Source organism: Anopheles marshallii, chromosome 2 (assembly GCF_943734725.1).
Source record: "Anopheles marshallii chromosome 2, idAnoMarsDA_429_01, whole genome shotgun sequence".
Classification (NCBI taxonomy): domain Eukaryota; kingdom Metazoa; phylum Arthropoda; class Insecta; order Diptera; family Culicidae; genus Anopheles; species Anopheles marshallii.
Genome location: NC_071326.1, coordinates 83,910,714 through 83,938,677, shown reverse-complemented (window position 1 = coordinate 83,938,677; position 27,964 = coordinate 83,910,714). Strand labels below are relative to the sequence as shown.

At 44.0% G+C, this 27,964-nt stretch overlaps 3 protein-coding genes across 3 annotated transcripts; 1 reads left to right on the top strand and 2 right to left on the bottom strand.

Annotated features, from left to right (window-relative positions):
• The first annotated feature begins 743 nt into the window (after positions 1 to 743).
• Positions 744 to 10,525, top strand: LOC128710337 (cholinephosphotransferase 1). Its single transcript, XM_053805388.1, has 6 exons — positions 744 to 955; positions 2,822 to 3,221; positions 7,440 to 7,574; positions 9,749 to 9,907; positions 9,999 to 10,163; positions 10,247 to 10,525. Exons 1-6 carry the CDS (start codon positions 744 to 746, stop codon positions 10,523 to 10,525), a joined length of 1,350 nt encoding a protein of 449 aa, XP_053661363.1.
• Positions 10,526 to 14,856: 4,331 nt separating this feature from the next.
• On the bottom strand, positions 14,857 to 18,687 carry LOC128719265 (spondin-1). Its single transcript, XM_053812889.1, has 4 exons — positions 18,468 to 18,687; positions 16,783 to 17,174; positions 15,657 to 16,728; positions 14,857 to 15,509 (listed from the first exon to the last, which is right to left on the bottom strand). Exons 1-4 carry the CDS (start codon positions 18,685 to 18,687, stop codon positions 14,857 to 14,859), a joined length of 2,337 nt encoding a protein of 778 aa, XP_053668864.1.
• Positions 18,688 to 20,007: 1,320 nt separating this feature from the next.
• On the bottom strand, positions 20,008 to 26,264 carry LOC128706681 (uncharacterized). Its single transcript, XM_053801621.1, has 7 exons — positions 26,132 to 26,264; positions 23,646 to 24,235; positions 23,397 to 23,575; positions 23,066 to 23,316; positions 20,419 to 22,056; positions 20,122 to 20,271; positions 20,008 to 20,048 (listed from the first exon to the last, which is right to left on the bottom strand). The coding sequence occupies exons 1-7, from the start codon at positions 26,262 to 26,264 to the stop codon at positions 20,008 to 20,010; spliced, it is 2,982 nt and encodes a 993-aa protein (XP_053657596.1).
• Between the last annotated feature and the right edge of the window lie 1,700 nt (positions 26,265 to 27,964).

Genomic DNA, 27,964 nt, shown 5'->3' with positions numbered 1-27,964 from the left:
AGTGCATATATCGCCAGCAATCATACGAAAAGAAAACCGTTCCATAGCTCGCCGTACTGGGCTGTGGTGGAATCGCGCGATTATTGTATCTAGACGTGTGAATATTGGCGGTGTCCCGTGTTCCTTTGTCCCGTAGGCACCGAGAACTAGTGCGGAATACAGTAAAGTTACTGCCGGAAGCTTTAAAACGGGCCATTTTGCGTGCTTGAAACTTTCACCCGTCTTCGGTTGCGGGTGCTGCTGACGGGGTAGCAGTGCGTTTGTTAAGAGAAGTACAAAGCTGGTCTTTGCTTCCTTTCACATCCGTTTGGATGATTCACGGTCACGCGTGAAGAAGAAAATTTTCACCGCTCCGGTTGTCTGGCCGTACATAACGGATGCTGTGCTGTGGTGCAGTGTAGTGCGGGATACGTGCGCCGTTTCGGGAAGATACTCAGCCGAAGTGTGCGACACGTTGTCATCATTGGCAGGGCAGATTGTTTGTCCGTGTATCAGATGTGCGATGGTAGTGTAGAAGAAATCGTGGTGTAAAGTTCAGTGAGAAAATTTCCTGTGAAGCTTTTTATTTCACTTTCCGTTCCGTGCGCGGTGTATCCGAAAAGGGCGATACGAAACCATCCGCAACCAACAACTGTCAGTTGGTGTATTGTTTTCAGTTTTCCCCCCGTACTACGGGGAACAGCCGACAAAGTGCATAATAGTCTGTAGAACATCTTTCGACTTGGAACACACCGAACATCACGATGTATTTCTACAAGCAAAAGCTGCTGCATGCGGCGCAGCTAAAGAAGCTCTTTGAACACAAATATTCCTGCACCAATGTCAGCTTAATGGATCCGTTCCTGCAGCCCTGGTGGTGCTGGCTCGTATCGAAGGTGCCACTCTGGTTAGCACCAAATCTCATCACGACCGTAGGCCTGCTGATCAACATCGCCACTACGCTGATTCTGATCTAGTAAGTAACCCGACCGCATTGCAAACAGACGATTCAATTTAAACTTTTTTTTTCAACACATTTTGTCCTTGACGACGCGCGCTATAAGGGCCAATCTTTGCACATCTTTGTATCGAAGCGAGGCGACGTGTCTGAAACACGTTGAGAAGTAGGCGGCGTATGGTTAGATAGCACGGGGTCGGCCTGTAGCGTAGTGGCAATTATGTAATTTCGCGAAGTATATCATCGCCAGATAAAACGAGAAGAAACACGGAGCAGGCGGGCCCGGTTGCCGTAACGGGAAAGTAGACGAAAATGAACCGAACCAAGCTGAGGGCGCACTCACTTTGCAAAGAGCGGTAGTTATACCTTCTTCGCCGCAAGGAACGCACTTGGGAGGGTTGTTTTAGCATCGTCATGGTTCAACAGGGATGGACTTTTTATTTGCTGGTCTGTTTTCTTTTTTACTGGTGCAATTCAATATTAGCTTTCCCTTTGCCTAGCCAGTTTCGCGTGCTTGATAAGCAAACAACGTGAACAATTACTTCCGCGAGTGGTTCTGTTGCATAGAAAATGGTGAACTTTTCCGTCTTAGGAAAATGACCACGTTGAATTTATTGCGGGCAAGAATTTCAATTCGACCCCATCTCCACGCTGTTGCGTGCTATGCGTTTCCAAGGAAACGAAACTGTTACTATTTTTTGTGTTTTGTACTAAAAAAAATTCTCCGCCGAAAGCAACGTAACACGTGTGTACGTTATTTTTGGCACATTTTTAACTCTCTCTCTCTTTCCTTTTAAGGTCGATTGTAGAAATGAAAAGTACGCACAAGCAACAAGCACGAAAATAACGGTGGGGGAAAGTTGAGTTGGGTCTCTGTACTCAACAGAGATTGAAATGTGTCGAATTTTGATGTATTCGGGGATAATACACTAATTTAGGTAGATAACAAATGTTTACTTTTTTGTGTATTGTTTGTGATCTCAAGGAAGCTGAAAAATACATTTTTTACACAATTTGTCTATGAACGTATTTGTCGTTGGATTATCGTGATAATATGCGCCTTCTCATCGATCACGAGTGTACTGTGTTGCAGTTCGAGTTGTTGTGTATTATATATTGGATGTAGTAGTAAGCTTCCAGCTTTTTTACATTCGTGAATCTTGCTGATCCATCTCAATCGACACCAAAGCGAAGCATTCACTCGCTTAGAAAGTAGTACTCTACAATAATGTGGACTCAACAGGGCGTCATATATTATGCAAACCTTGTAAGTGGTTAATCCATCTGTGGAGAACTGAATACTGAAGCAAAAATGACCAGAATATGAGACTAGACATCAGTCAATGAATCACCATTTCGTCAAACCTTGGACACATACTTCGGTCAAAAGCTATGGAGGATACGAATTTTTATCCATGCGATCTTGTGCACAAAAGACTTAATTTAGTCTTTGATCTAGAATTCGTAATTTACCAGAAAGTTGAGAAACAGTTGCAGTTTCTTGTAGTTTCCTTAAACAACACCTCAAAATTTTCCGGTAGAAACACTGGAATCTTAATCGTACTGTTACTAGTAGACATAATATTAAGAGGTTTAGATTAATAGTTTAAAAATTGATCGCGTACAATAGAATATTCAATATTCAATATTTAACATCCCGGGATAATATACAATAGGATAATATACAATAGAAAAAGAAAATTGAATTTTACGGTTAATGTTACTTTCGTATGCAGTAGTCACTACTTCGGCACCAAGAGATAGAGTTGCTCTTATTGAAGGAGCTTACTTATTAAAACAATGTACAAAACGATGAAAATCTATGCTCTGGAGCTTTGCCATTCTGGTGATTAACATTTTGTAATTCTCTCTGAATCATTGTAGCTTCAGCCCAACCGGTCGAGAGGAACCACCGAGATGGGCTTCCGCGCTTTGTGGTTTCGGACTGTTCATCTACCAAAGCCTGGATGCGATCGATGGCAAGCAGGCGCGCAGAACTAACTCATCCTCGCCGCTTGGTGAGCTGTTCGATCACGGCTGTGACTCCATATCGACTGTTTTCGTCGCCCTATCGGCGTGTATCTCCGTCCAGCTTGGCTTCTACCCGCGGTGGATGTTTTTCCAGTGCTTCTGCGCCATGACGCTGTTTTACTGTGCCCATTGGCAAACGTACGTCTCTGGCACGTTGCGTTTCGGGCGCATCGACGTTACCGAAGCACAGTGCACGATCATCGGCATTCACATGATATCGGCTGTGTTCGGTCCATCGATCTGGATGACGAAGGTAAGCAGTAGTACCTAGGAGCCGGGATGTCTGACAGTTAAATTCTTCATTTCAGCATATCGAAACAATTATCGGAGCATTAACAGCAGTGTGTTAGTTCTGGATAGTGGATCTGGACGGTCTCTTGCATCCATCTTTAAGCTGCAAGGAAATTTCTCAACGTTGGTCCAAAACGACACACTCTAAAGGTGACCATGATCTCACCCTTGATTGATTGGACCTTGACTCTCGCCTGATGTATTGGATAGTTGCAAAGTTGGGGGATGATGTGATAGCACAAATTGCACCTACACTTTATTAGCCACAATTGCTACCGGGTCTATCTAGCCGGGACGGCAGTGGGTTTTTTTTGCGAATGAAAGTAAGATAAACACCACGGTTCGTTACGGATACATTATTGGACCACATGCTTGTCGATTTTAATGCGTTTAGGCAAACTCATAATGGGAGAATGCAGTGCAGTTTTCGAATGCATTGTAATGAAGTTGGTGTATACGATTTTTTGCTATTTTGTTCTCACATTATGCAAATGGGTAATAACCTGCGTGGAAAGCACTGTGTGGCGAGTCCCATAATCATCCTCTCTTTCACTCTTTCTCGCTCGTGCCGTTGCTCTAGATATTGCGCGTCTGAGCACATGGCGTGATGTTTTTTTTTTGTTAGCTTATGTGTTTGTGTTGATCGTTTTGAGGTATGGAGGGAACGGACCGCCACAATCTTTGCGCGTGAAGTCGACGCATCGCATATCGCGCCGTACGTGTTCAAAGTACAGCCCAGCGGACATTTACTCCCTTCCAACGTACATCCGTACGCACAAATACACAAATCAAGCATACATTATGGGGGGTTTCTTCCACACCTGACTTATTACTCTTACTGCGTTTTCATAAACCCCTTAGGCTCTTGGGGGTTTCCGTTTTTGTTCCTTTTTTGGGATTATCACACGATAGTGGTAATGGTTCGATGGCGCTTGTCGATATTGCAATGTGATAAGGTAGTACGTAATGCAATAGCACCAACTTTATATATATGCCTCAACCTCTGCAGAGGAGTGGTCCGATTTAGTGGTCTAATTCAAAACGTAAATACTGTTCGTACAAGCATGCTTATTTCTGACTATCGAACCGTGTTTGATTGGGGTTGAGCGTTGTCGCTCTTATCAGCGCATGATTTTCTTTCCACTCGGTTCTTCTCTCTTTCCTCCGTACGATGATGAAAGATGTCAATCAGTACAATTGTTCCGTTGTACAATAGGTTAAACGCTGATTTCGTAATTTAGGTGTTGATTTAGCTTCCGTGATGCAGCATAATATGCAAATATTATGCGCAATATTGCACAAACTATGTGTAGAGTTAAGATATCGCAAAGATATACCACGTAGTTAGCTGGAAGCTTGATTAGGATGAAATATCTGATTTTCTGGTTGGAGGTAAATTAAATCAAAAATCTTCAGATAATACAACCACCAACTAATATTGCAATCATAACATTGAGTTGAAAGCTATAAAAAAACGAGAACAATTGAATGCGTAGTTTATAGACGATAAATTCTGATTAACACAGTTTGTTAGCACGGAATGTCGTGCCCTGTGAAAAACGTAAATAATCGCTCGGTTTCAAAAATATTTCATCCCACAGTTTTGAAACTGGATTGTTGAACGAAATCATAAAATGGAACGTGAATCCCTCACTAGCCTTCATTTTCACGAAAATTTGGAGTGTGAATTTGAAAACAAACCATAAACCATTGTTTTCCATGTTTTTGATGATCTGTTTTTAGGTGTGTCGATAAGAGATAACTTTTTATTTTGCAAATTATTTTTATTGTTTGTAATGTTAGCGGAAGAGTTAAAAGCGGTCGAATGATCTTTTTTTTTGTTGTTCGTTTTTTTAAGCTTACGCTCCAAAAGCCGACCACACGGCTTAGATATGGATTGGCTAAACGCAACGACATTGTTCCCTTAATTCGTATAATAACTTCTATTTAACCGCCGATTTGTTTCTTATCGACACATCTAGATCATGGATACTTCATGAACCCCTCATCCGTTCGTAACGATTCAATTATTATAAACCCTCTTTCTATATTTCTTAACCATTTCTTTCCAAATCGCTCCCCGATAACTCAAACCGCGCAACTCCTCCGTGTACCCTTTTTTTCGAAACGTATCGAATGAAATTTTCCGCCCGCCACGTGCAGATCTTCGGACAGCTCGAACTGTGGAGCTCGATGGCGATCATGACCATCCTGTGCGGTGGTTGGTCACTGTTGGAGTTCTTCTCGGTGATCCGAGCCGGCGGTGTCGGTAAAAACGGATCAACGGTCGCCGTAAGTTCATAATTCGCCACTACCCATTCCTTCTTTTCACTCAGTCCCTCCTTGAGTACTATGTCCCACTGTTACCAAACATCCTTGTCCAATTTATCAGCGCAACATGATGCCCTCCAACGGCATTATGTTTGTCTAACCAGTTCTTTCTTTCAAATGATAAGTGTATAACTGTCCATTTTAGGGACTTTTCTTTTTGCAATCGTATGTACCTTTTACTTCTACAATATTCTGACCGATAAAAACTCACCTTAAGACCGATCAAATGCCGAAATGAGACTTCCCATGACGTTAACAGGATTTTTGAAAACGAACCTTGAGCGCCTGATCCTTAGCATGCCCTTACATGCGTGTTATTGGTTGTTGTTGTTTTCGTCTACCCAAGCATGCATCCTAGTCCGGGGAAGAATTTGCCGCATGTCCCGCGAACCTGTTACTGTTCATGTCGTGTTTATTGTCGTTGTTATGTTGTTGGGTTGGTTTGTTCAGGAGGTTACTCGATTCACGCCCACATTGGGGATTGGAGGACGATTGTGGAAGGACCACGCTGACGATCGCTGCATGCCTTTGCAATGTGTTTTCATACCGTGGTTTGGTTGTCTTATATGTTATACTCGTGCGATGCCTGCCGGTTTGCGAATGCCTTGTGATTAAAAGCTCTGGATGTGATAACTCCTTTCCTCTGTTTCATCGTGTCTTTTATATACTATTATATGTTTAATTTTTCAGTGTTTTTTTTCTAATTCTTTACCATGTTCTGAATGTTGACCTTTTAACGCTGCTATTTCGTTCTATTTGTTTTTTCTCTTTCTCTTGTTTGTTGTTTTTTTTCTTTTACTTCTTCTTGTGCGTATTTTTTGCCCGGTGTTGTATGATCCTGCTACTTACACACAGATACCGATCATCGGTGGCACCTGGAACCACACCGTGTGTGCCATCTTTACGTTCGGATTTGTTCAAATGTTCGTCACCTTCTGCCAGAGTTTTCGCGTCGGTGGCGTAGGCAAGAACGGCTCCACCGTTGCTGTAAGCATCTTTTCCGATGTGTTACTATCTACCGAAACCATTCTCTCTTCTGCTGCATCCCTTACTTCCTGTGCTCTCCTGTGTGCTCTTAACTGATCATGTATTAAACTATATACCGTTTCCAATCATCATTTGTACTCACACCGATTGTTCTAACACGAAACTACTAATGCGGGCGGCAACTCTACTCGTAAATGCAGAACAAGATGGCCGATTAACACGTGATAAACACAGGGCAAACAGGACACAGGTCAACATATTTTATATCAATACACGGTACAGTGGTAGGTGGTTTTAGGTTAGTGTGCCTGTTGGTACACTCGAATGGAAGTTGAAGTTGGTAAAGCATCCAGTGCTGTCGATAAATGTCTTTGATTTGCTTCGTTCGTTCACTGTTCCGTGCCCGTGTTTGATTAAATCCTTTTTTCCATATTATATGCACATTTCTGATTTCTTTATATCAATAATATTCTAGGGCATTTGTATTATTCTCGTTTATATCTTCTTCCAATATTACCGACTTACATAATTATCGACATGGTTTTTTCTTTCTTTTTATTCATTTTTCCAATTTTCTTATTTTTTTCTTCCTTCTTTTCTCTTCTCTTTACTTGCTGCTTTCGTTCTCTTCCACTTTTATCTCGCGTCGCCTGAAACTCGGTCCTTTTGTCATTGGCTTCCATTTTGTATTCGCTTACAATTTAACCAATCTCTGCCAAACAACGATGGGAGAATGGTTCTATTACTAAAACAAACAAAAACAACAACTCCCCATTTGATACTTAACCTACCATGCTACTACTACTTCTACTACCACTACTACGGCCTCAACAACGAACACCCAACGCTCACACACAAACAGCTACCGTTGATGGGGGGCATCGACGTTAAGACGATCCCGCTCTACTTTGCCGTGTTTGTGTTCGGGCTGCTCGCGTATCAGAACTCGGCCGTTATCTTTACCGGTGGCGTGGGCAAGAATGGATCAACTGTCGCTGTAAGGCCACTAATCTATGTGTGTGTGTGTGTGTTTGTGGTGTGTGTTTAACATGGGTGTAACGTGTTTATGTATGCGCTGAGTGTGATATGTTAGATTGGTCCTTTTGCATAACTCAACCACTTCTCGTTACATGTTTCTTTGTAAGCAATTAAATGTTCCTGTTGCTGTCCCTTTTATCGTAAGCTTGCTTTATGTTGTCGAATGGAAGTCCCTTCGCTTGATTTGATTGCGTACCGATAGTTCGCTAATTGTAGGGTTTCAACAGGTCAGAATGCAAACCTGTTGGTTATAAAATTTATCTTTATTTAATTGTTTTGAATTGATTCTTTGATTAATTAAGAACGCAGAAGACCTAAGAAGAGATTCGAATTTTAGTAAACAAATAGGTTGAAACTTAAGCTATTAATCAGTAAAGATGTGTAAAATTGTCGAATCTTTAGGCGCTGTAGAATTGCAATGTTTTTACATTTAATTGTAATATTTCTGACCTGTAGGAATACTACGTTATCCGCTGTTTTTCACTGTGACGTCAATTTATAGCAATCGGTTTTCCGTCTCGTTCCTATCGTCTATCTGAACAGATAGTTTGTTTTTCCATATTGTTCGGAGTTTTTTTTCTGTTTATTTGCACCCTTGAAACAGTAACTAAAATGTTCGTTTTATTCGATGTATCGTTATCGTGTTTGCAAGGAGAATAAAAAGTCACTGTTGCGTTATTTCGTGTCTCGCAATGCATAACATTAAAGACTGAAGCTCATGCGCAAATTTGGCAACGAATACTACCTTACCGCGAGGTTAATAGAATCATTCAATTGCATACATACAGTAAATCAATTATAATGTTGACCTTTATCAATCAAGAAGCTGATGGATGATGATACGAAACGCAAAAAAAAAACGATGAATGCAGGGTTTTTCAATCTTCGCGCGCTGCGCGTCGTATTATTGGCCAAAACAAAGCTAATACACAAATAACTTCCTTCGCGTTCACTTTTCATGTGAAGAATTGCGCTAATAATTGCTTGAGTGAGTGTGATGCTAAGCTGGGTGTAGTATTTGTTTTGAAGGCCACACAAAACTATAGTAATAATTGAAAACAAACAAACACATGACACATGATTCGGGATTTTCACTAATGAAACAGCTTTAAGGGCGGGTTTTGGATGACTAATTACAACAACAACAAAATTAAACAGACCTACAACTTCACAAAATGGACATTGGAACAACAGCTAACAATGTTTGAAACAAAACAAAAAAAACAAAAGTTTTGATTTTATTTAACTGACACGGTTACAAAGGATCGGCGTTGTTATAAGGTTAAAGAGAAAACAGTAAACAACTTTTTTTTTTCAAACACTAAAAAGGCATTAAATTTGGAAACAATATTTTCCCATTCCTATCCTATAGAAATGTTGATAAATCAATACTCCCTAACCATTACATGATATTACTCACCCCGCTGTACAATTGGCATATTGAATTTTCATCAGCTCATTTTAACTCAAACTTAAATTACCCGTTACTAATTTAAGCTACAAGAAACCACCATATGCAAATAACTAGTTTGTCAAATGTAAATCAGTTAATGTTAACGTTGTCAGCAAATTCAACCATGATGGTGTAAATAGCATAATTGCTTTTGTGATTTTGACTGTGTTTTGCTATTAGTTAATTTGTTAAAAAAGGCAGATCACATTACACCATTGCCAATTTTTTTTAACTTTTTGTTTGCTAGAACACAATACAATCACATATATTTAGTTCTAATTTTACATTTGCTTCATCCGTCAAAAAAAGAAACATATTAATAATCATCCTGTTTCCTTACCTTCTATGCTTGTTAATTCCATAACCATAAGTATACGCATTTCTCCATTACTCGCGCCGCGTGTATTTGGACGTGTTGTGTACTTTCCCTTTCCTTGAAAATTTTCCCTTTTTCTGCTTGTTTGGAGTAAGTACGCTTTTGGACACTATACTAATCGTGTTTTTTTTTATTCTACTTTGCATTCCTATGCATCGCCTACCAATGTTCTCCCTTCCTTGGGCCTCCCCCTGGTACTACTGAACCACCTTTCACATTTGGGGCCTATTTTTTTGGGGTCGTGCCCGCTGTACCCCAAAACAAAAACAAAAAAAAAAAACAAACTAAATCTGCAAACCATTAGGGCACGAGCGTGCTGTCACCGATCATCCCGTTCTTGTTCGTCGTGGTACCAGCGTACGTGATCTCGCAGAAGTCAACTGATCAGATATACGAAAATCATCCCGCTCTGTACATAATGGCGTTCGGGATGATTACGGCCAAGGTGACGAACCGGCTGGTGGTAAGTGGAAAGCTAGGATGCATTTATTCATATGCATTGCTTGAAAATTGCTTAATATGTAATGGTTTTTGGATGGATTTATCTATTTAAGGTCGCCCACATGACGAAGAGCGAAATGGAATACCTGGATTGGGGACTAATCGGCCCACTGTGTCTGTTTCTCAATCAGTACTTCAACAGCTTTCTACCGGAATACTACGTGCTGTGGTTCTGTTTGCTCTGGTGCACTATCGATCTGATACGATACTGTGGTCAAGTGAGTGGAAATTCTAGCGATGGCGTACCTATCTATCGTATGAAGTTTATTAATTTCGCTGATGTATTCATATCTGGTTTTAGGTGTGCCTAGAAATTTGTGACTACTTGAAGATCGAACTCTTCCGCATACCCTACCCACCAAAGCCCGTTATGACATCACAAGGTACGAACCCTCCACAGCATCACCACCAACATCACCACAACCATCACAGTCACGATAACAAGAACGGTACGCATAGTTTAGCCAATAACAACCAGCAACATCAGCAGCAGTCAGTGACGTCCTCGCAGCAGCAATCGGCCAACAGAAAGCAAACGCGTGCCAGCAGTAGAAAGCAAAATTCCGCACAGCACCAGTGAGAACGCGAGTGCGCGTAAAGCTCTTTCGGCACACACGGATGGAAATTTAACTTTCGGGGGGAGGGTTGTACTGTAGGATATCAGCTTTGGGACGAGTAGGGTAGAAACAGGAAAAGAAGGAGCGTCTTGATAATAAGGCAAATAAATAAGCTTTATTGTACACTGTTAAATTCGCAAAAGCGATCACAAAAGGATACGTAAGGCTGCAACTATCGCTGCTCCTCAAACGACACTCACGCAATACACATCTTCATGCTCGTGCAATTCTTTTGCACTAAAGCTTTTGTTGGACGCCGGCAGATGTCAACCACCTGGTGGGTGTCAATGGTTTTGCTGCGGCTCTTTCTGCAGCGGACGAATTAATTTACTTCCATCGCAAGAAAAACTTTCTGAAAGACTTAGCAAATGTCCCAAACAGTGTACGAAAAATTATCATAATCATAACCAGGGTAGCAAATTGCAGTTAGAGTCTATCAACACGTAACTGTCATCCATAAGTGTGGTGTGTTATTGTCGTGTGTGCTGATGTACGATGCGTTGTCTATTTGGCTCCTCCACTTGCAACTGTATCTCCCTTTACGCTAAAAAAATCTTCCGTTCGTGCTAGCTTTCATCATGGTCGGTTGTTAATGGTTCTAACGTTAGGTTGTTATTGTTTGTGCTCTGTGTTTCGTTTTACTTTCGATTACGTGTTATGTTAATATTCTGTTTTGCGTACCGTAACCAAACCACAAATGGTATACGGTTTTGCTCACACTTTAATACTGTAGTAACGGATTGTTCCGTGGATGTAAACTAAAACGTACACACAGTTAGTGTAGCATGAAGTGATGCTATAGGTGGGGCACTGTTAAATTAGCGACCGTCGACAGAAGACAGAGGAAAGTAGGTGCAGACTTAGTGGCTTATTTATGGGGATGCCAAAGACGGAGGCCGTAGGAAATTTTGTACGAAAAAATAAGATTGCGTTAAGCATCGTTTTGAACTACACCACTGCTATTGCCCATTAACAGCCTTTAGCCCTACCAAAAAAGCATCATTATAGTGATGTTTTTTTTTTTCAAAATTAACGTATGTACGGTGTTGTTAAAACATAACCTTTATAGAGGTAATCTTTTAAAAGTGCCGCGTGATCGAGTAGCGAGGGCGAGATTTTTTATTCGAACGATCGTTTCGTGATACGCGCGGAAACTGGATAAGGGAATGATACAATTTTCAATTCGTAAAAGGTTGTGTGCAGTAAACAAGCAGCATGTAAAAATATCCATGCCAGTAGATTTGACTAGAAGAAAACTGAAGAAAGCAGAAACACAGTAAAATACGTTGTATAAAGGAGTCGCATCATGATCAACGTCAGATCGCGTGCTTATTATTGACGGGTAGTTGTGGTAGGAAGACAGGAAGTACGTATAAACAATGCAATGCAACCGTGTGTGATCGTTTAATCATTTCGTTTGTTACATATCTAGCCCGTGTTTGGTTCGATAATCCCCAAAGAGAGTGGTTAACGGGTGGGGTGAGTGTGATGATAGCGTCACCATAACAAACGCCAATTGAAAAAAGAAAACATAATATTTAAAAACTACTGCGTGGAAAATATAATGGTAGGAAAAAAAACATACGAAAGTTAGTCGAATCACACTCACATGTATGATTATTGCTTCTTGCGCGAGAAAAGAATCCATTCAAAACACTATTGTTTTACTGCGGATAGCGTCCCCGTGTTTCCTCCCGGGAAGCTAGTGAAGTAGAGAAAAGATATTTTGTGTGTGTATGTGTGTGTTTTTCAGAGAGAAAACATTCGTCCTGTGTTTAGTAACATTAATCAACGTGTCAAGCCTTTACCGTTCGTATGTATGTGAATGACATACCATAATGTCCCTCCATGTACACACACACACACACACACGACCCGGCGCATATTTGTTACCGACTTTGCTAGGCGTTAACTAAAAAAAAACAGAACCGCGAAAGGTTAGTAACAATGTAATGAACTAAAAATTCGAGTTCCTCCCTTATCATTTTTTTTGTTGTGCGTGTTGTGTGTGTTTATACTGTTATACTGCGATTTGCGATATCGAATGTCTCCTTTCAACGCTGTGGTTTGTTTTTGTAAGGAGTTTGTTTTTTTTTTTTTGTTATTATTTTGTTTATACGTATCGTTCCATCACGTTGTAGTCTGAGTATGATAAGCACACATCCTGTATTGATTGCATTCTTCTTCTGTCAAGGAAGTAACCAATCTTTGCCTTGTCTAATTAAGGAAACCTATTAATACCTTTTTTGTTGTTGTATTAGGTTCTTAGCATAATTCGTGGCATTAGATGGTCAGGTGCGCACAGCAAATTGTATGTATATGTGGATGTTGTTTTCCTATTCTTATCTTTTATTCAGACAAATCTTTTCTAAAGTGACTGTTAAGATAACATCCTGTTTCCAGAGGTAACATTAAGGACATTTTATTTAATTTAAATACTAAACGACTCGCAACGCCATCTGGTGTAAAATGCCACGACTTATGCTGCAGATCCAAATATGTTCAGAGCATGATTTCTAGTGTCTTACTAACAGTTAGGATATAAGTTGACACCTTTCCTCTATCTCTATACATATAGTAGAATCACAAGTTAACAAATGACGTATTCATTTAAAAAGGTTCGTTCTCACTCCCGCCTAACTTTAACTCTCCGTGTGTTTTGTTGTGTGTAGTGTTGTATGTGCGTGTTGTTCTTGTGCGTTTTCAGTACCGATCAACAGGACGAATAGCCGTAATCGCAACGCAGAGGACATCTCTTCGCCTTGTACTTCGTTGTGTTTTTGTGTATCTGTTTGTATTTGGTTTTTTGTTCAAGTACCAAGCAAAAAAAAGAAATCTTTAATCCATTGCTTCATAGCGCGTATAACGTTGTAGTTATAGTTAGAGGTTTATAGAAAGATCACTTAAAATTTAAGATTGTTTTGCTTTATTACAGAATGTGTTATTAATTCCACTTTCTTTTTCTTGTCGATTTCTTTTCTTCCGATCTCCTATCAACGCGCAACATTTGTCTCGCGATAAAGAAACGGAAGAGTTAGAGCATCAACAGTCACTCATCAACAACAACCGCCGTTCGTACCCGACGACACCAGTACGCAACCTGACGGTACCACCTGGATTGGGCCTTCGAACAGCGTCGGAGGATAGCTCAAGCCCACGGATTACGCCGAATTCATCGCCGCGCAAACCACATCGCGTTTAGCTGAGTATGTCCCCTAATTGTGGAGCTGGTGAGAATTCACGCTTGTACAGAAAAGACCCGGCATAAACCGGCACCACGGAGCACCGGTGGGACAAGGTTTGGAATGGTTGTGGTGATGGATAGAAATTTAATGCTTCTCACTTGCCAGGGTTACTTGTCCGCAGGGAATGATACGTAGAAACATGATACAGTCTCGCATAGACCACGATGTTACTGGACGTCAATAGGGTGCTTTAGGGAGTAGATGGTGACGATACTGTGGTCTATATCAGTTGCCAACAAGTCTCCCGTCTCGAAAAAGAAACCAACAGCTAACATTCAGCCGGTGCCGGGCCCGTTGCGGTCAACGAAAAATCTGCTTAAATCATTTTAGGTAATTAAACCGCCGGTATCAAAAAAGGAAGCAAATTGCAAGTACAGAATGCTCTAAATTAACTAAGCTTGTCCTGGATCGTGAGGAAAAACAAAACAAACAACCGTGGCACGCATATATACATTCGGTGATACTAGAATGCAGTTGTACTAGAAAAGAAACCCGGCATCACCACAAAGCCAACTCACAATGCTAGAGCTAAAGGCAGCAAATATCTTGACCACCTCCAAACCCGAACAGACGAGATTGAGCTAGATTTATTAGTGTATACTTCGGTGCAAGACAACTAAGAAAAAGACAATGCAGAGTATGTTAAGATGCAAAACGAACCAAGCGGAAAAGCGGCTTGGTTTTACCAAAACCACTAGTAACTAATTCATACTGCCCACGGTGAGGATATCCCAGTGGAATCCTCCTGGGTAGAAAGCAATCGGAATGGTTAGCGAATTGTTCAGCAGTATATTTATATAGTGGGTAGTTGTGAAGTGAAAGCTACTAGGATTTACGAATTATGTGCCCGGACCGGTGGGGTGAACAGCAGCTGAAATAAAAGGACAAAGTTGCGTGATAAAGGATGGACGTGTGAAACATCATGCTTGAACAATGAAGAAAGAAATTCGCTCGATTCGCGGAAGAAGCAGTTTGCCGATTTATTTTCAGCTTCAACTGGTGCTGGTAAGCATTGCGACCACACACAACGGTTAGGATGAAGGTTGTGTTCAATTACACGGTGGCCCGGTACATTTACGGCGCTTTACGATACGCGGTGGGCAAAGCTGTCCACCATTGCGTGGATGCGTTACAATCGAACGAACACGCTCCGAACGGCCCGTACCGCATGTAACCGAGCAGGGTGACCATTCCGACCAGTCGGATAGTACACAGTCGACCGGGAGTGCCTCGAACGGATCCGCTGTAGTGCTGGTGCGCTCGGTAACAATCTCCAACCGTGGCTTGCTGCACGTGTTCATGCAGTCATCCGCCGTGAGGAAATTGTTCCTGTTGCCTCGACATCCGCCGTAGTAGAACGGTACGCAGGTACCTTGGATGGAGTCGTACGCATAGCGCTGATATCGACCACGGCATACGCCCTGTTCTGGGGGCTGTGAGCAGATCTCCTTGGCGGTGAACGTGTCGTACAGACAGTCCGCTTTTTCCGTGCATGGGCGCTGTTGGTTTAGCTCGATGCGATTCTGGCAGCGTTCATGTTCTTCCGGCACCAGCAGTAACAGACGGGTACGAATCTGTACACCCTTGCCGCACGTCGCACTGCATGGACTCCAATCGCTCCAGGCGGTTACCGGACAGAGTGGATCCGGCGCTTCCATGTCGGTGATGGAACAGTCCGGGCGCATACACTTTTCTTTTTCCACTGCAAAGAAAGGAGATCCGGAACATGAAATGATCTTGACGAGTAGTGGGACCATAGGATGGGCGTTGAATGGCGTTATTGTGAAATATAGACGAGTTGCGCGGGCCTTTTAAATATTTCCAATAATTATTCGAAGTATTCACTCACCGACACTGATGTGGGGACACTTTTTGCGGCCCATATGCTCAACAAATGTGCGCGTGCGCATCGTCACACCGATGCCACAGCTAGCCGAACACTCCGACCATTCGCTCCAGCGCGTCGTCCGACAAACACCGACACCTTCGCCCGCCTCGTCCACGCTGGCAGCCAACTGTCCAACGTCTTCCGCGCTAGCTGCATTCTCACCGCCGGTCTCCTCACCACACTCTGCCACCTCGGCGACACACATCTCCTTCGCGATCAACTGTCTGTTGCAGCGGGAAACGGCCGCTACATCCGGCTGCAGGTATTCGCGGGTGCGCATCCGTATACCCTTACCGCACGTCACGGAACATGGTGTCCAGTCGGTGTAGACGGTGGTCTCACATTGGGGGCGCGTTTCTTCCTCAGTGTTCTCCGCCAGCTCCAATACCTGCGCTTGCAGGAACTGCTCGTCACAGCTGCGGGTAATCACGCGATCCCGGCGCAGATAGAGTCGCGCTAGTGGCGTCATCTCCGTCGACTGTGGATTGTAGAACGGCGCTCGGGGATCCTCCGGGTAGAGCGTGGTGATGCGGTGCATGCGTTCGCGCGGTTGTGTTTCCGCATTCGCCGACATGTAGCTGATGCCACTGTCCGTACCCGAGTCCCAGGGATACAGATCGACATCGAGCGCCTCGGTCCAGGTACAATCGGACCGGCAGAGATCCAACCCGCTCACACCGACGACCCAGTCGGGCGAAGGGCCGAACATGGAGGCGAGCGAAATCTTGTGATGCTTCCGGTCGACACGGAAATTCGAGGTAGTGTTAGCGTTCACGCGCGGATACCACAACCCGGCCGCCTTGATGAGCGTGCGGAGACGCGATCCTTTCGCCCGCAGCTCCTGTTCCAGCAGGCGTACCGAGCCCCACTCGGCCAGCATGCGGAACCCATCGGTCGCAATGTGTTGCTCGCCCCAGAAGGAAAAGTTCGTATCGTGCGATGCACCGATCACGTCCGAAAAGTGTGTCAACCAGATCGCGAACGGATAATCCTTCGGATGCGTCTCGTTCGACCAGATGCCTTCGAAGGTAAACTGAAGAGGCGGTGAGATTAGCGATCAGATAGCATTCGAACATCACATACTTACACTGTACTTTGCTTCGTCGCAGGCACAACATTCCCCTCGCTGTAGGCGTGGTACCGGTTGGTGTTCGCACAGCACCTTCGTCAGTGCACCGTCGTCGGCAAACCACTGCTGTTCGCTTTCGTACACCATGGCGGAGATGCTGACGCACCCGGATCCTGCCGCCGGGGCAACCCACATCACCTGCACCTCGGTCTTCGGGAAGTCGTCCGCCTGCGTTACCGTGTTGACGCATTCGTCGTGGAACTTTGTCAGCGCATCACTGAACAGCTGGAACCGGCCGACCCGTCGTGGACCGGCGATGTACGTCTTGCCGCCATTGCGTGCATGGGCAACCAGCGTGAAGTGAGTGAATTGCTGCAGTTTGGCGTGCGTTCGCGATCCGACAATAAATACTGGTACCGTGCAAATGGGACAGAGTGCAGAGGTGAGGTGACGTGTTAGTGACTAATTTGAGGCGGAAACCAAACTTGAAAAACTGAAAAATGTGCAGTGTTTACATCCATTTAACGCAATGTAATTACAGTTACACATTAATTAGTGTCCAGACATTCAAAATTTTGTGAAGTGTGTGCCGTTTATACTGACGAATACAGAGTTTTGCAGGTAAGTATTAAATCTTTTACTCCCAACTATTAACTGTATCAACCCCTTTTTTCGGTCTAAAACTTCTTCCAAACGCTTTAAATAACTGATGTTTTAGTTTTAGTTGATCATTCAGGGGGTATCTGAGATATCCTCTGAATGTCACAACAATCTCGGATGTGTTTAGGCATTGGCTATCACTTTTTTAGATATTTCAAACAGAATGACAACAATTTCTTGGTGTTTGTTAGGTGTTAAGTCATTGGAGAGTGAGTGGTTTACCTACAAAAACCTTTTCTTTCTGGAACCCCACAGTAAGAAGACAGGAGGCAGTCGAATCTGAAGATCTGAAGTCGGTTAAGGAATAGCCGAATTGAATACGAATATCGCGTTGCGTGAGTTTTTCAGATCTTTTTTCGAGAATTTCTTTGGTTTTCTGTAGTCTCTGTGATATTTGAGGCAGGGCAAGTGGCCGTGCGCTCATGCCCTCAAGTACCTCTGAAGAGCCTTGGGGTTGGGTAAGAGAGCTTGTGGAACCTTTAAGACGCTTCAGATCCGATCCCCTTTTGGAAAACCCTTTTTGGATCCTTTCTCATTCAAAGGTCCTGTAGTAAAGCATTTTTACAGCAAAGCAGGCAGGGTCCACAAGCTGAGTGTCGTATACTAGTCAAAATACTTCGCTTTTGGGCAGTGAGACAGACGAGACGGATTCGTTCAGTATCATGAATCTGCATCAGTTTTACCCCAGAAGCCCAGTTTAATTACTTTAATTTGTTTTATGTTATACAGGGTAACTCATAACAACACTACACATCAATTAAACTGAACTAATAAAAAAAATACCACAACCTAAACTTTAACCTCACATTCCATCGAGGCGATCGCGCTCATTCGATCGCACTCTCGTGCACTTGTTGTGCTGAAGGAAATTATCAGCGATGAGCTAGTTCCTCGGCAGTGACGTCCACTACACCAAACCACACTACCATAGCGTGCGTGAACATTTCATCAACCGTAATTAGAACACATTGCCAACGACTCCATGAGTGATGAAATGCATTTCTTATGCGTTTTTGTTTCCTGCTTTACGCTCCATTACTTACGGTTGTAAATCTTTCCCGGTTCGTATCCTTTCGGATCGTCCCGGATGGCGAGACGGTAACCATTGTCACCCGGTTGTTTTACCGTGGTGATGGTTTTGCCTTCGACGGTCGGCACCTTGCTGCAGCTTTCGGAAATGTCCACAAGCACCAGTAACGCTAGCAAGAGGCAAGGGAAAACGATCGACCGCAGAGACGATCGTTCCCGGTTGGAGGGAACCATGCTGCCGCAAGAGACAGATCTTCCACTTTCGTCGTCTCGCTTATCAGCCACTGCCACGAAGGTAGTTCACTTCCTCCGTCCTGTACTCTCTCTGGAGTGTGATTGTTTTCACTGATTTAATGCACTGATTACAGCGCGTCACACAATGTGCGAGGATGATGACGGACGGCGATCTTCGCTTGTGAGCGCTCGGGCAGCTGATTAGCGACTGAGCTACGATCAGTCCGTTCGACGGCTTCCCTTTGTGTACCACGCTTTGTATTATCAGCTAGTAAGCGTGTAACGAACGCTTTTCCATTGAAATGCTCATGTTGATGCTCCTCTCCTGTCCTTCCCTTCGGAATATCTTCCAATCAGTTCCGATCCGATCTATGTGCGATCGGCAGTCCGGGAACAGAAAACAAAAGTTCTATCAACGCATATTAAAACGCACAAATGGAGTTTCTTTTTTGCAAATATTTTGTTTGTATTTTATGTTCACCTAAAAAAAAATCGTTCATCTTGAACTTCTTTCACAATTTCACAACTTAATTATTGAATTTTCACCAAACGGAAGCGAAAGCGAACGAATTATCTTTTTTGCTTTCTGGCCCGAAATTTTAAATAATCCCGAGCCACAATTCCATAATGGCAGAGTAACCTATAACCTTAAATGCTTAAAGTAAGACAATTACTCATTCAAATGCAAGTACATTCGTGTGGGTTTGAGATTCCTGTGTGTTTTTCTTACTATTCTTTACTAAGTCCTAGCTAATCCTGGTCCAAAAACAAAATGAAGTTTTCCTTATTGTGTGACCGTTAAGGTATGAAATTACCTAGCAAGAAGACTTTTGCCGAAGAACGCTCGATGCGCTATTTGGGAGAGTGTAGACGAAGGATGCATACAGTATTATCACAAAATTATATTTGCCTTTGCCCGGAATGTTTTGGTCCGCGCCGCACCATCTTCCGTTGGTGTTGACTAGAGATCGATAGAAGCGGTTGAATGTAACATGAGTTCGTTAATCGAATCACACAGCTTAGATGAAGACGTCTCCGTTTCGCATTCGTTGCAACATTTTGCGTGTCCTCATTTTAACACAAAGGGTGGTTGTTGGATTGTAATGGCCGCCATGCGGTTGGGAAGATTCATTCTCCTTTAATTAAAATCTAAAAAAAAAACAGCTCCAAAGTTTATGCTAACAGACAGCATAAGTCCTTTCTTCGTTTTATGGATATACGTCTCCTCCAACGCGGTTCCATTCCATCTCGCTGAGTGCAGAGTAATGAGGTTCTGAGATGTACAGGCAACCTTGTTTTGCGTTCCAATTCCTTGCATGCTTAAAACGTTAGTATCGGTTGCTCCCGGTGGTCTAGAAGATCTGTTTAGCAAAGAGGAACAATTTGTTTAATAAACTATCCGCTTTAGTTGGATTTCCCAGCAGAGTTGCTTACCTTTCGCTATACTCCACCACGGCAATGTGACGTATGTGAGAAAGGCGTTCAATGGCGTCGACTGTTGGCGGCGGTTCTCCTTCCAGAAGTGAAACGTTTGCGTAAAGCCTTTCGTTGTCCACAGCGGATTATATGCGCCATCATCAAGCTCTAAAAGCGGAAGAAAAGACACAACAAACTGGTATTAAAATGTGTGCACACTTCCCGTTCCTGCAACCAGACAACATCTTAAACAAAGCACATCGGGTGGGGCAAAAAACATTATGAAATGTAAAAGTAGACACAAAAATACAAAACCTTTTTCACCGTGATGGTTTCGCTTCGGGTGGTAATCGCACAGATAGTAGATGTCTGTGCCATCCGGTGTGCGGCGGCTCGGGATCGTATTCACGATGGTCGTTTGTGGTGGTGCGACAGTTCCTGCCGGTATTGTCCCTTCCCGCTCACTGCCCAGTATTGTTGGCCGGGCGTAAAAGCTGTTGTAGCTCGGTTTCTTCACCTTCGGCAGCGTGGAACATTCCTTCTTGGCACGCAGTTCTTTCAGTGCGGCCCAAATGGCACGATTGCTTAGTTCGCTCTCTTCCGTCGTTTCGCCATCGTTCGTTGATGCGGTCGCGGTGGTCTCGTCTGGATTGCCGTTAATATCCCGTTCCGTCGCATGCGTGTCCAATGGAGTTGTTTTTTCTTCTGGCTTTACTGCTGGCTGGGCAGGCGTTTCAATGGTATTCTTTCCATCCGTTGCGTTCGTTTTGCGTCCCTCGGGAACGATTGTAGCTTTCGTTTTCTTGTCATCCTTTTTAGACACCACCGCTGAAGTGGCCGAAGAAGACTTGCTGCGCCGATAGATCAGTGAAAAGCGGCCACTGCCGATCGTCGAAGGTCCATTCCCCGAAGAACGCCCGTTTGAGGTTCGTCGTTCACGATGCTCCTTGATGTTGGCCACCGTTACCGAAGTCGTTAGCTGCTTTTCCCCACCGTGATTCCCATTCCCGTTCGACGTACCATTGTTCCGTTCGGCGGGAAATTCTTCGCGACCATTCACGCGAATGCGTTGCTTTGGATCGATCAGCGCCGGTGCCAATGGTTCACTGTTGGCGGACAGTAGATCTCCACCGCCACCGTTGAGCGAGACGGCATCGTCCGCTATTTCGTACTCTTCGGTCGCTTCGGTTGCTTCGGTCGCGGCCGACGGTGGTGCGGATCGTCTATTCAAGCCGGTGTTGTTGTTAAGCGCATTGGTCGCTTTCGCCTTGCCGTTCGATTTGTTACCCGCAGTGTCGGATGGTTCCGAAGCACTGTTACCAGCGTTGGTACGCTTCGACCGGAACACGGGTGTACTGAGCCGCTTTTTCGGGCTTTGCGTTGCCTTCGATCCATTTTCACGCCGCTTTACCGCGCTAAGTGCATCGGTCGGTGGTTTCTTCTTGGCGGTGCCTTTCTCGGCGGTTGCGGAACCGGTACGGACTTTGGCCCCGCCTGCAAACTCCAGCTCGCTTTCCACGATCAGTACGTTGCGGTGCTTCATGAGCGGCGAACGGCCCTTCGACACCGTCGCCAGACAGGCAGGGGAGTCGTGCAGCTCGAGCGATTCGAGCCGGTGGCGTTCCGTTTCGGTGGCTGATGGGTCCTCCGGTTCGTTACCACCGCACGCCGGACAGGGCGTGTACATTTCCGACATCTGAACCGAGTCGGTATCGGACCAGCGCTTTTTCGGTGCACGAAAGCAACTGCAGCATCCCGTCTTGGTTGCGGTGGAGGTAGGTGCACCTTTCGTCGCGGAGGTTCCCGCTAGTGGATCACCACCCTTGGTTTCGCCGGTGGACGTTTTTACGAACGCACACCGATCGGTGGACAGGTTGGTAGATGCACACTGCCCAACCGGTGACGATCGTCTCGTGCCCAATACGGTGGTGACGGACGAAGAAGCAGGACGATCTGGGGTGGATGGAGGGTTTGCATTTTGTTTTTGGTGGACGAGTCCGAAAATGTCCCCACGAAAAAAATTGGCCACGGGAAATAACACGCGTTGTTTGTGTGTGTTTATAAAAGAGAAAGATAAATAGAGAGTAAGAGAGAGAAAGAGAGAAAAATTATAAGAAAAAATCAACAAGGATGGTTAAAGATTTAGGATATCCGGAAATGTGTTTCCAGCGTTTGGTTCACTATTTCATTCTTGACTACTACGGCATTATAAACATTAGGCTAGAGGTTTGTTAACGAATTTGGAATTTCAGCAAGTTAAGAGAGATTAAAGATAGGGCGGGCACTACTTTTAAGAGGACGGCGGCGAAGGATGAAGGATGAGAGAGGATCGATTTGCTAACAAAATGAAACACAATTCACACACCGAGGGAGGCATAAAGGGTGTCGTACGAGGAAGGGCTGAAGGGAAAGGAAGGAATCGAAACGGGATGAAGGATAATTTATAGGATGATTTTTTCTCGTTTTTTTCCCAAATTTTGAGGTTTAAGCGATCGTCCTGCTTCCCCACCGGTTATGGTAAAGATTAGTGTTAATGTTTAAGGTGCAAAGCCATCAGCAGCCTACACACGCGCGCACACATATACAGAAAGATTGTCTTTTGGGGGCGAATTTGCCTAGTTAATACGAATGCGTAAAGCAATAGACGGTTGTGGTTATAGAAGTACGTTAGTAAACAAACATGCCACATGCACACGGAAGAGCGGGACGCAAAGGATAGTTTTAGTAGTGAAAGTGTACTTGATGCAGAATATGAACAAACTAGCATGATTCTTGGACGAGAGTTTGTGGGTAAGTTCTCTGTCGATCGACAAGCCCAAGAACCACGCACAGCTTGAATGTGAAACCGGAAGCACAACGGTCAAAACAAATGAAAACATCGAACCACTTGCACCAGTCGGAAAGCGTTTGTTTATGATCGTGAGCGAGAATGATTAACGGTGCTAGTGTGCAAACATCTTACCGTCGCGCAAATCTCCCGCCTCGATCTCGGACACCTCGTTCGCTAGACAGTCCAGTCCTTCGTTTTCCGACCGTGCCTTCGAACCGCCGTAAGATGAGCCGGGATCGCCCGGGTTTTTCGTGCGCCAACCGTACCGGCTAAAGTTGTTCAAATTCGCGCTTGGATCGCTGAGCCGACGCTGGTGCCGATAGTTGTAATACTCCTCACAGTCTTCCTCCCATTCGGAGTCCCACATGTCAGTGGCACAGAACCTGATCGGGGGGAAAAAAACAGTGGTTAGTGAGGGTTATGAGATCGGATATCGTTGTATTACAGTTGCTGAGTAGCATACCCTGGCTCACTGGTTGGAGTTTCAACGCCCGAACCCTTCGGTTTGGTGACCGCCATCTCCGCGTGTCCCTTGCCCTGTGGACCTTTCATACGTACAAACTCGCACCGTGTCTGTGGGCCACCGGTACTAAACAATCCAAAGGACATTCGTTGTGCGACCTTCGAGCCGAGACTGGATTGCTACGGATTGGAACAAACAATACCAAATTAGCACCAACAAATTTATCAGAAGTCAAACGATCTCACTTACCCTTGCGTCGTACACCTTCTTTAGCGCATCGTAACGAATGGAGCCGAGAAAGATAACGCCCTGCACGCTTCCGTCCCGATCGGTAGCTACCAGCTCGACACACACCATCTCACCATCGCGCACCAAAATGTCATGGAACACCTCGTCGAAGTTATCCACCATGAAGCAGATGTGCGGGTAGGTGATCTCCTCACTGTCACCCTTGGTGTCCATCTTTCGACGGCTGGGCGACGCGTACACCTTCTGCGAGTGGCGCCGCAACACCTGCAGCTCCTTCGGCGAGGTCCGCGTACAGATGGCGAGTGTGAGCGTGTAGTTAAACTGGTGGATCACCAGGTTGAGGTAAACCGTTTCCTCCCAGTCGACGTCCGGGTCACCGATCGGCAGTTTGCGCGAGTCCTTCCGGAAGACCTCGATTTCCGTCTCGTACCGGGGCATGGCACGGGACGAGCCCTTGATGTGCTTTTTCCGCACGAAAAAAAGCAGATCGTCGCAGTCGATACTGTGCTCCGGTTCCGACTGGAAGAGAAAGTGTCGCACGAACAGATCCGTCCAGTAGGTTGTGCCCTGCAGGACGACGAATCCACCATCTAGAAATTAGGGAATAGCATGAAGGTTATAAGAACAAGGAATATTTGTATTTTTTCTGAGTGGGCAATCATCTTGAAAGTAAATGTACAAGTACTAGTTAATGCTAAACATTAGTCAATTAGCAACTTTTACACCTTGTTTGGAAGATTTTATGTGTATAATATTATGAATTGACATCGAATGCAGTTATCAATTCTTTATGTTCCAATATTAAAATGTAGTTTTGTGGATGATAACTACACCAGCACAATAGCACCTGTAGGAGCTCGTTTTATATTAATTCTTTTGGCTTGAAAACATGCTGCACGTGTCCTGTATCGTCTGCCACTAGCACCAAACCAAAATGACTGACGTAAAACACACAAATGCCAAAGGTCATCTATCGCATCAGATTGTGAAAATGCTCGTGTTTAGGCATACTCGCTACACATTTAGAGACTTCCATTCATGGAAAACAAAAGCCAAACTTTGAAATGCAAATATTTCACAACAGGGTGAAAATGTTTCGCAGAATCTGTTCATAACCATCCGGAGACGGGAGAAAAATCGTTTGCTTCTGGGAATAAAAGCTACATCTTCAAGGTGCCGAACTGCTGTAAACCTTATACACAAAGAGCAACATGGCGTAAACAAACGTTCCAATCTTATACTTTATTTGGGAAGCCAAGTACACGAACTGGCCGACATGAACCTCTTGAAATCTCCCGAGGATGATTAATGGTACTGCCAAAACTGACACGCCGAGATACGACGCATTTCACTGATAAGACCCCGGGAGCATTTTAAGTACGCACTATGCATTTTAATAATGCACCAGAGCAAATACATGCATCCATCATGGCATAGGTTATCGCTCACACAGCTGTTGTTCAAATCGGAATTCGCTGTTTTTATCTATGTTGATTTGCCAAACACTGCATCGCATCTGTTTGCAGTATGGAGACACATCCATCTCACGGTAGTGAGAAAGCAGTGCGTATTTCTGAATGTATGTCTTTGTATTTCTGTACAAAATCAGTCGACGGCACAATTACAGATGCCAATCGACTCAAATTCGCTAGACCGTGAATAACAGTAAGCAAACAATGTGCTTCACATCCAGCCATTAGCGAATCCGGTGGTGACGGTATTACATCAAACTCATCGTCGGGTGGTTCTCTACAGACAGGCTCTAGTACAACGCACATCGAAGAATTCCCTATGAATCATGGCAAAAGGAGAGTAGTAGAGGAGTGCGCGTTAAGTTGAAGCGTACAAAACAGAAGCAGTTGGATAATGAAATTCAAGACAAACTCGACAATAATATTTCTCGCATTCGTGATAATGAGATACAGCGCGACCACCCGTAGACGTGTGCGCTGTTCCGTTTCGAAGTTGATCAGGAAAATTGCATTCCAAATTAGAATCGATACACGTCGCGGGGGGACAATGTAATAACTCAAGAAGAAATAGAAAACCGGCAGGATGCAGAGAAATGTCCTTTCTTTCCATGGACGACACGACGTTGTTTTTGTTGTTGACGGTCGACTAGAGCGCGTCCTGACATTTCTGTGCGTACATCGTCCTAGCAGGCTATCCTAGCAACCGTGTGTTAAGCAAGCAGAATAATGTGGTGGTGGGATCGTTTGTTGAAACCATCATCAGTAGTGGTCGTAGCACGAGAAGTGCGCATATTCGCCCATTATCGTCGAATGAACTCATCAAAGTGGGCAAACGTTTGGAATGGTGTTCGGTTTGGAAAAATCGATAATGACAGCAGGGAAGAGAGAAGACCCCCATTTTAGCGGAACCCCCGTGGGGCGTGTAAGTATTTCGTATTGAATTAAAACCTTTTGCTAAAATGGGTAATGGTAGAGAAGAATGTCAGGAACGTTACACACAATTAGTCAACTAACCGTCTTTCAGCAGCTGGCGCATCTCCTTCGTACGCTGAAAGTTGATTTCCTCCAGCAGCAGCTGCAGGGCCGTTTGGGGTGATTTCAGCAGGGCCGAGGCCGTCCCGCCTAGGCCACCGGAACCGGCCGACATGGTGAAGGCTCGCCGTTGGTCGTCCAACGTTGCACGTCTGAGAAAGACTCTACGTTTTCACCAGCACTAATGGAAGCGCAATTGGCAAACACTTTTCACACGCGTCCACCGAGCACCGAAAATTGGTCTGTTCATCTGCCACTGCTACAAACGTCCATCTTTTCTCACTTCACCGACCCGTTTCGATAAAGTCACGTAAGGATGCTTTAGCAGCTTTAAGGTTGAATGGTTTTTTTTTCTTTATCGGCTACTTAACCTTTAACTTGAACTGCGCTAAGGTTCACCTTCGTAGGAACTGTGGATCTTACCAAGCACACTGCCAAACTGATCTTCTGCTAGCTCTGGAAAACGCATCGACGGTCGTGTTTTGGTTCATCACACTTCGGACGAGTGGCGTTCGGTCGCGATTGCGCAATGGTTTTCTTCCCCGTACCATTCATACGGATTCGGTTGTCATTTTCAGGATGTTTTGTGTGGTTCCGGAAGGACAGCGGGAATAGGAAACCGGAAAAATACACACACGGCACTGTGTAAAAAAACTTAGAAGTATGATACTGGCACTGTTTACGATTGCTGCGATTGTGTGCATTTGTAAACAGTTGCCGTTGACAGCTGTGCACCGTTACCAGGTGTTACATACGTTATGCACGTTAAGCAGTGTGTACACTACGCAAGAGCTTCATTGTGCGATTAGTGTAACTTTAGTTACTTAACCCGGGAGGTCTAATATAGCCATATCCATGCATTTGGCCCGTAACATTGTTGTCCGAAACTTTATTCGATTCCCTGGGTTTTTACTAAACAGATTAGTGATGTGCACAGTGATTCAGACAATCTAACTAGGGGGGTGAGATAATTCAAATCTCCACGCAGAGTTTCAATCACCCCTATGTGATTTAACTTTCACACAGAGATTTAAAAAAAATATTTGAGAGTTATTTATTACAGGCGTGAGTTAAGTATAAGATTTTATTTTTCTCGGTGATCATGATCAACATGAAAAAACTCACACATAGCGATTTAATTCCCTCCCTTGAAGTGAGTCTTTATTCTCGACTCTAAAGCAGATGACATGACTTAGCAACTGACCCGCTTTCGGAAGATACACAACTCTTTAGATGCATAATTGATTAAAATTTATATAGATTTATTCGATCATCTTCATTGCTATGGCATTTATAGATTAGATTCATGATACCTTACACATACTAGTAAGTAGATTGTTCGTTTTCTCTAACGTACATTGAAGACGTTTTAATATAATAATTACCACCGTTAGCGGAATCTCTTACACTCTTGCTTTGAAACTGCATTTACCGTTTTTTCGTTTACTGATGTAACATTTTCACGGTGCTATAAATGTTCGTCTTTCGTACAAATAATTAAGAGCATTCCGTTGAACCAATTCTTGTACTTAAGTCTGTCAAGGTTGCTTATTGACGAGCTCTTTTTTTTTAGCGTATAAATACACTATAATCCTAGGCTCCATTTATACGCAACACGTAACATCGCGCATCTAGTGGTTTCTATTTATGTAGCTTTATCTTAAATAGCAATGACTAAAATGCATCATTAAGACTTACAAAATAAAAAAAAAAAACAAGATCTGAATTGAAATATACAATATTTTTTGTAAAGTTTGCGACCATTGCAAAACTGCATCTTCACTCACAAGGGGTAAACTTTTTACCTTCCTTCAA

Coding starts and splice junctions, on each gene's coding strand:
- LOC128710337 (XM_053805388.1), top strand. CDS start 744: ATGTATTTCTACAAGCAAAAGCTGCTGCATGCGGCGCAGCTAAAGAAG. Junction 3,222..7,439: donor CATCGATCTGGATGACGAAG/GTAAGCAGTAGT, acceptor ACACACAAACAG/CTACCGTTGATGGGGGGCAT. Junction 10,164..10,246: donor TGATACGATACTGTGGTCAA/GTGAGTGGAAAT, acceptor ATCTGGTTTTAG/GTGTGCCTAGAAATTTGTGA.
- LOC128719265 (XM_053812889.1), bottom strand. CDS start 18,687: ATGGTTCCCTCCAACCGGGAACGATCGTCTCTGCGGTCGATCGTTTTC. Junction 17,175..18,467: donor ACCGGGAAAGATTTACAACC/GTAAGTAATGGA, acceptor GCACGGTACCAG/TATTTATTGTCGGATCGCGA. Junction 16,729..16,782: donor GCGACGAAGCAAAGTACAGT/GTAAGTATGTGA, acceptor CCGCCTCTTCAG/TTTACCTTCGAAGGCATCTG.
- LOC128706681 (XM_053801621.1), bottom strand. CDS start 26,264: ATGTCGGCCGGTTCCGGTGGCCTAGGCGGGACGGCCTCGGCCCTGCTG. Junction 22,057..23,065: donor GGCGGGAGATTTGCGCGACG/GTAAGATGTTTG, acceptor CATCCACCCCAG/ATCGTCCTGCTTCTTCGTCC. Junction 20,049..20,121: donor GTGGTGGAGTATAGCGAAAG/GTAAGCAACTCT, acceptor TTTGCTAAACAG/ATCTTCTAGACCACCGGGAG.